Source organism: Marmota marmota, unplaced genomic scaffold (genome assembly GCF_001458135.2).
Source record: "Marmota marmota marmota unplaced genomic scaffold, marMar, whole genome shotgun sequence".
NCBI classification, from domain to species: Eukaryota; Metazoa; Chordata; class Mammalia; order Rodentia; family Sciuridae; genus Marmota; species Marmota marmota.
The window spans coordinates 22,575,858-22,584,065 of record NW_026000082.1 but is presented as its reverse complement, the minus strand read 5'-3'; the positions used below and the strand labels follow the sequence as shown (position 1 = coordinate 22,584,065).

Genomic DNA, 8,208 nt, shown 5'->3' with positions numbered 1-8,208 from the left:
CTCTTCCCCTTTTTTTTTTTTTTTTTACCATGCCCCCATTTTCTCCCCTGCTCCCAGTCCCTGGTAACCACCCTTCTACTCTCTGCATGGATGCATTAGATTTCTTTTAGATTCCACCTGTAAGTGAGGCCATGCACACCTTGTCTTTCTATGCCTGGCTTATTTCACTTAGCACAATTTCCTCCACGTTTATTTATGCTCTTCACAGACAACAGAATCAATCCATTTTTCTTTCTTTCTTTTTTTAATGTTAAGTTGCCGCAGTCCGGCTGGCTGGGCAAAATAACCTGGGGGGGCGGGGGCGGGGGTGACGAATAACTTGTGTACGTTGATACAGCAGGAGAAGGAGCCGTTTATTGCAGGACAGGAGCAGTATTTATACATTCCACACAGCTTATCTAATTAGCATAAACTAGATACATCAGTCAACCAATAAAGAATTTCCACACTTAATGGCTTGTTTTTGTTACTTCTCAAACCACTCCCTCTGGCATTTTGCCAGGCACCATCCAGACTTGTTTACGAACTCTAACATTCCCCTGGCAAAATGCCAGGTGTTATTTTGACTTGTTTACAGACTCTAACATTAAGTGTTAGTCAACAAAATACCCAAGAAAAACAATTGAGGAGGAAAGGTTGACTTGGGCTCATGGTTTCAGAGGTTTCAGCCCATGGTTGGCTGGTTCTGAGATGGAAACATCATGGCGGAAGGGTGTGGCAGAGGAAAGCTGCTCACCTCATAGTAGCCATGAAAAGGAGAATGGGGAAAATGGGTCAGGGATAAGATAAACCCTTCCAGGATACACCCACATTGACCCACCTAGGCCCCACCTCCTACAGTTTCCAACACCTCCCATTATTGCCATCAAATTGTTAATCCATCAATAGATGAGGTCAAAACTCTCATGATTCAATTATTTCCCAAGGGCCCTACCTCTGAGCATTGCTGCACTGGGGATAAAGCCATCAACACATGAGCCTTTGGGAGACTTTCTAGATCCAAACCACACCAGGGCTGAATCACATTCCATTGTGTATGTGTCCCGTATTTTCTTTATTCCATGCCTTGGCTATTGGGATGGATGCCGTAATGAACGTGGTAGTGAAGACACATTTTGGACATGTTGATTTCTTATCTTATGTATGTCCAAAATGAAATTGCTGGGTCCATATGGTAGTTCTAATTTTAATTAGAGGAAAGACCTCCATACCACTGGAGGGCTAATGACTGCACCAATTTACATTCCTACCAACTGGGTACAGGGGTCTGTTTTTGCTACATCCTTCCCAACACACCCTTTTACCTTTTGGAATGAATATATATGCCCTTTTTTAAAGATTGAGGTGGTATCTCATCATGGTTTACTAACGCTTCTCTAGTGATTGGTGATATTGATTACCTTTTCATATACCTTATGGCTATTCATTTATCTTTTTTTTGAGAAATATCTTCTCGGGTCCTTTGCCCACTTTAAATTTGGATTACTTGTTTTCTTGCTAATAAGTTGCTTGTGTTCTTATATATCTTGGCTATTAATCCCTCATCAGTTCTCCATTCTATAGGTTATCTCTTATTCTTAGCTCTGTAGAACTTTTTGGGTTTGATGCCATCCCATTTTTCATATCCAAAACCAATGCCAAGAAATACCCCCCTCCCTATCTTCCGGTAATTCTACAATTCAGGACTTATACTTTAGTTTTTAATTCATTTGAGTTGATTTTTTTTTATATGGGATGGAATTATTCTTCTGCATGTGGATATCTAGTTTTCCTAGAACAATTTATTGGACAATTATTATGTGATTTTGGCACTTTTGTCAAAGATCAGTTGTAGACTTATTTCTGGACTCTATTCTGTTTCACTCATTTGTATGTTTGGTGTGTGTGTGTGTGTGTGTGTGTGTGTGTGTTAATCAGTATCATGCTATTTTTATTACTATAGCCTTGGAGTAGATTTTGAGATTAGATCATGTGGTGCATTCAGCTTTGTTCTTTTTGCTTGAGATTGCTTTAACAATTTTGAGTCTTTCATGCATCCATTTGAAGTTTAGAATTTTTTTTCCTATTTCTGTGAAAAAAATATCATTGGACTTTTGATAAGGATTGCATTGAATCTGTAGATTGCTTTTGGTAGTGTGGACATTTTAATTATATTAATTCTTTCAATCCATGAACATGGAATATTTTTCCACTTATTTATGTTTTCAATTTCCTTCATTAATATTTTATATTTTTCAGTTTATGGTTCTTTTGCCTACTTTCTTAAATTATTCCTAAGCTTTGTTTTGTTGTTGTAAATAATATTTCCTTCATTTGTGTTTTGGATAGTTCATTGTTAGCATGTAGAAATGCTACTGATGAACCCAGGGGCACTTAATCACTAAGCCATGTCCCCAGCCCTTTTTTTCATATCTTATTTAGAGACAAGGTCTCGCCGAGTAAATTAGGGCCTCACTGAGTTGATGAGGCTGACTTTGAACTTGCAAATCCTCCTGCCTCAGCCTCCCAAGCCACTGGGATTATAGTTGTGTGCCACTCCGCCAAGCAATGCTACTGATTTTTGTATGTTTATTTAACATCCTGCAACTTGTTTATGAGTTCTAACAAGTTTTTTTTGGTGAAGTATTTTTGGTTTTCTATATCTAAGATCATGTGTTCTACAATAGAGACAATTCAACATCTTCCTTTCCGAGTTGCATGCCTTTTATTTATTTTCTCATTTAATTTCTATTGCTAGGATTTCCATCACTATGTTGAACGGAAGTAGGAAGAGTGGGCATCCTTGTTTTATTCCTGATCTTAGAAGAAAACCTTTGATATTTTTTATGACTCTTCTCTTCTCCCCCCCTTAGTCTAGCTAAAGGTTTGTTAAAATTTTCATCTTTCAAAAGGCTAACTCTTAGTTTTGTTAATTCTTCTATTGTTTTTCTAATCTCTATTTATTTCTATTCCGATCTTTATTATTTCCTTCCTTCTGCTAACTTTGCTCTAAGTTAGTGGACGTTCTTTTTCATGAGTAGCTATTTTCCTGGTTCCTTGAGGTGTAATATTAGATGGCTTACTGAGATCTTTTTCTGTGTAGGCATTTACTGCTTCCCTCTTTGAACCGTTTTTTGCTGCATCCCATAATTTTCGGTATTTTGTGTTTTTATTTTTGCCTGTCTGAAAATATCTTTCAACTTTCCTTTTAATTTCTTCTTTGACCTGTTGGTTGTCAAAGACCCAGGGAGCTTAAAACTTTACCAGTATAACTTCATCTCATCTTCACTCAACTCTACAAAAATAGGAATTCTTGCCATCCCATTTTTACAGATAAGGGAACTGAGGAGTAAACCACCCCCAGTCACACAGCTCTAACAAGCAAAGCCAGAATTAATTGCCAGAGAGTCTGACTCCAGAGTTCAAGCATTAAATGATTCTACCCACCACACATCTCGTCACTCCCCCAGCCACCTGCGGAGGAAGGATCTGTTCTCATCCCATTTCCAGATGAGGAAATCAAGGCTGGGGAGGGGCACATGCCTTGCAAATGACATGCTCAGGCCCAAATCCAATCTGACAGCCTCTCAGGCTCCACACTGTCCCATCTGAACTATTACTATTCCAATCCCTCTTTGTGTATGTGTGTCCACCATCCTGACCTTCTGGAAATTTCTCTTCCTTCCTCTTCTACATTGGTTTTAAAGTCCATCCATTCTGATGCAAGTCCCCAAGGGCTAATGAAAATGTATCTCACCTCAGCTAGACGAGATGTCACCCTCTGAATATCACAGATCATGGGAATCCTCCCTGAATGGCTCTGTGGCACTTCCTCTCCACCCGACTCCCCAAGAAGGACCCTGGTGATCTCCTCTTTCCTTGTTCCCTCTCCTTTCACTGACTGGCCTTACTTCCTTTTCTTAGGTCTCACACAGCATGTTGAAGGCTTGAGGCTGGAGCCCAAGGCTGAAACCACCTTGTCTTAGCTTCCCCTCTACCCTGGTCTATCCTCATGCTACCAATATGTGGGTAGATGTCACCCTGTCTGGGGATAGAGAGGCTCCCCAGACACAGCACAACAAGGTAAACAGAGTTGTGCAAGGATGTGGGTAATCAACGTGCACAGAAAGCACCAAGGACAGCGTGGGAGCACTACAGCTCTTCTTGGGGGAATCAGACAAGACATCTTGAGGAGACGGCATGGAGTGATGTTTGGAGCCTGGGTCGTTTACCTGGCCAGCGGTGCAGGCAGAGGGTCAGTGCAGAGGTAGGTGAGTGGGAGCAAAGGAAATGGCCATAGGTGTGCAGCTTGGGATGGGATCATGGGGGAGGGTAGGAGGCAAGGCTGGCCTTGTCAGAGGAAGCCAGATCCTGGGTGCCTTGAATATTAAGAGCTTGACACTGATCTCATAGTAGAGCAATCCATTGTGTTGGACAGCCTAACTAGTTCAGACAGGCTTTGTGGTCATATGTGGTTTTGTGATTTTGGTGACCCTAGAAGTTGTGAAAGAAAAGCAGTGGTTGCACCCTCCTAAGTGATGGCCTAGAGATTCCGTTCCCCTTTATTCCCGTGTGTGGTGGCAGCCCCAAGCAGGTGGATATCTTAGCAGGGAGCTTGGGATCCTTCCACTCTGGCATGCTGAACCCTGAGTTTCCCAGGATAGGACGGGCATCCACAAAGCAAGAGACAAAGGCAACACTGGAAGGACTCTGGAATCTGGTTTATTAGTCGAGCATTGGCTGGATCTCTAGTACCCCTGCCCCTCTCTGGGCTGTTCTCTCCTCACCCCCAACCCCCACCCCCAATTCTGGGGCAGGGCAGGTTGTGCAGCTGGGTGTGGGAATATCACAGGCTGCCCCTCCAGCAGAAGACAGGGCTTCCCTGCAAAGTTGGGAGAGGGCAGTGAACACCACCGCCCTAGCATCCAGCACAGGCAGCAAAGGCACAGATCTCACACGTGCTCGGGTCTTCAGCGATGGCCTCTGGACAGGAGAGATGGGGCCTGATGAGAGCCAGCAATCCCTCCCCCATGGGCCCCTGCCTCCCTTCAGCCAGAGCTTGAATAGCAGCCACCCAATCCCCAGGAGAGGCCCAACAAGCCTGGCCTCTCTGACCCATGAAGGGGCTTCCCATCCCAAAAAGGACATATGGAACACTCAAGCCATCCAATCAGAATGAAGGTTCTACCCAGAGAAGAGATAACACTAGCACCAGATGTTGGAGCACAGTACTACCTACCAACCCATCTGTCTGAACCAGGATCTTCATAAGTCTCATCAGTTACAACTTGGAACTAACCATAACGTGAGTTCAACAGACCCACCAATTAGAACAGAGCCCCACCAACCATAGAACATCTCTTCCTCAAGAGCCATCAACAGAGAATCCCCCAGCCCAGCCTTCCCAGAGGAGGTCGCTCACCCAGCCTCTGCAGGATCTCCTCAGCATTGGGCTCCTTGCAAACAGGCCTGATTTCTTCTGGAAACGCTTCATAGCTGCAGATCACAGGAGCCACAGGCTTACCAAGGGTGGGCACAAGCTTCCTGAAGTTCCCAATCTTAGGCTCCGGGAGATCCCAGAGGTCTTTAAGTTTCTTCACTGACTCCAGGGAAAAGGAGAAGTCTCCATCCTGAGCAAGACAGCCAAGGCAGGAGGGCAGGCTTCAGCTCCCTGGTGGGACCCCAACCCTGCAGTTTCAGCTCTAGGGCACATGAGCAATGTGCCTAGGAAACAGATGCTCCAGTGAGCTGGTGTGGGGGTCAGAGCCAGTCCCTGCCCTGCTGGCTTTGCTCTGTGACCCTGGGTACTTGGAGGCCTCAGGTTTTGCAAGCTGTCATGAATAATGAAGAAAATGGAGGTGGAGGGCCAGGGACACAGTAGGTGCCTGATGAGGACTCCGTGAGCTGGTTTTTAGGGAGAGGTGCAGCAGAGTCTCAGGTATCCTAGTTCCACACAGCCATGCACAGGCTGCATTCCCCTGCCCAAGAGCCAGCTGTTCGCTGGGCCCCCATCTCCAGCCTGCAGCCTGGTTTTTGTTTAAGAGGCTCCAGGAGTCTCTCATAGTGAGGATCCCCTACTGGGTGCCAGCATGCTTGGCACTGTCCTGCAACCAACCATCTGGACCTCTGGGGTGTCCTCACAGTTCCTGGGACCCAGATGGTTGCAAAGCACAGGGCTGAGGAGTAAGGCCTGGGTTTGAATACAGCTTTTTCATTTCTCCGCTGGACATCTCTTTTACAGAACCTCTCTGGGGCTCAGCTTCCTTTCCCTGTAAAATGGAGTTAAAAACCGCCTCCTCACAGGGTGCTGGGGCCTCAATGAGAAGCTCAGGGAGGTACTGTAACTGGCAGGCATTCCATCACTCACCTTTCCCAGTTTTCTCTCCTACCTGGGTTCTTTTTGCTCCAGGTTTGAAGCAAAAGGTGTGTGTGGCTGACAGGACGGAGAAGAGGGTCCCCAAGGAAGTGCAAGCCTCAAATGCACACCTCCACTCCAGCCCCCAAAGCCGCTGCGCTCTCTCAAGGGCCAGGTAGGGATGGGGCTTACCTGCACGGTGACCGCCCCTGCCAGGGTGGCCCAGGCTCCCAGGAGGCACAGCACTGAGAGCAGGAAGGTGTTCATGACTGCAGTTCTCTCTCAGCCCTAGTTGGAGGAGCAGCTGGTCTGGATGTCGCAGGAAACAGTGGGGCTTTAAAGAGGTCAGGGTTACTGAATAACCCTGAGCTTGTGTCAGTGTCTCATCTGCTGCCTGTCAGGCCCCATCAGATAAGGCTCAAGGCAGCCCTGAGAGATAAGAGATCAACCCCGAGCCTGGCAGAGCCCTGGGCCGCTCCCAGGGCACCATTTTGACCCACGGGCGGGCTGGGTCGGGCCCTGTGCTGTGGGGTGGGGCCTGCAGACCGAGCCCTACCCTTCAGGATGGAGGCCCAAACCCAGACAGTGAGGACACTCAGGGCCATTAGGGTGGGGGCAACAGGGCTGCTACTGGGGTGGGTGCCAGGGAGAGGCCACCTCACAAGGGGGGCGGCAGGGCAGCTTGGGAGGGTTTCCCAAGGAGGTGGTGTCAATACTGAGGCCTGGAGAATGGGGCTGGGGTGGGGGTTCTCTGAGATGGGATAGGGTAGAGGATCATTTTGTGCAGAGGGTGTTATGTCTGGGAAAGTGAGAGGTAAGAGAGGCCCAGGATATTGATTAGACCCTTTCTGAGTCTAGACCCCAGAGTCCTCTGTGGGGACCAATATTAATACCTACCTTGTAGACAGGTGTTATGGTTTTGAGGATTAGATGAGGCTTTAAATGCCTGGTACACAGGGAGCAATCTGTACGGGGCCATTCAGTTACATTGTAATCAGCAGCAGATCCTGGTTCTCACTGCCCCTTTGTGTCACCTGCCTGTCTAAGCCACAGTCTGGCCTCTTCATGTGCTGGTCCCTTGATCCTGCCTGCCCAGCAGCCTCAGAGTGTCCTCACCTGAGATTTTCCCGATGAGATTGCAGGTGAGACTGCCTGATGTGTCCTCTGCACCCCCAATCTGATCCCACTGGGACTGACCTCCATCTGCACTGCGTGCTCACTGTGATCTCACTATGTGATCTTTGGCAAGCGGCCCTAGCACACAGAAGAAAGCATCTCCTTGAGCTCGCAATCTTGCTACTTCATATCCTAGCTAGTTGCCCTGACAGCTCCAAAAAGCGGGTGGGTAATCCCTGGGCCTGCTGCGTAATCAGCACTGAAGAAGGAGCTGGAAGGTGCAGAGCCCCTGGAGGAGGGAACTACAAAGGGGCCCAGGCCTCAGGGAGGGGCAGGAAGCATTTGATCCATCTCAGACTGGACTTCACTCCCCTTGCTGGTGTGTGTGTCTGTGTACACCCAGGTGCATGCATTTACATTGAGGAATGTGTTGTACATGCCAAGATGTGTGTGTGTACTCTGAAAGGTGTGTGCGTATGTAGATGTGTGTATCACAGAGTTTATGTTACATCTGTGCATATGCTGGGGTGTGTGCATATGTATGCTGAGGTGTGTCTTTGTATATGAGGGAGTGTGTGTGTTTATATTGGGATGTGTGTGTGTGCCAAGGTGTATGTATTTGAGCATGCTTTGGGGGTGTGTTTGTAAGTTTATGTGTCTGTGTTAACATGTACTTCTTCGTGTGCTAAGGTGTGTGGGTGTGCACGTGTGTGCCTGCAGAGGTCTCCCACCCCACCGGGTAGAGGTCTGGAAGGAGT

The 8,208-nt window shown here is 47.1% G+C and overlaps 1 protein-coding gene across 1 annotated transcript; it reads right to left on the bottom strand.

The window, feature by feature from the left end:
• Positions 1-4,684: 4,684 nt before the first annotated feature.
• On the bottom strand, positions 4,685-6,771 carry Guca2a (guanylate cyclase activator 2A). The gene is made up of 3 exons (XM_015485176.2): positions 6,527-6,771; positions 5,402-5,609; positions 4,685-4,962 (listed from the first exon to the last, which is right to left on the bottom strand). The coding sequence occupies exons 1-3, from the start codon at positions 6,599-6,601 to the stop codon at positions 4,898-4,900; spliced, it is 348 nt and encodes a 115-aa protein (XP_015340662.1). The 5' UTR covers positions 6,602-6,771; the 3' UTR covers positions 4,685-4,897.
• Between the last annotated feature and the right edge of the window lie 1,437 nt (positions 6,772-8,208).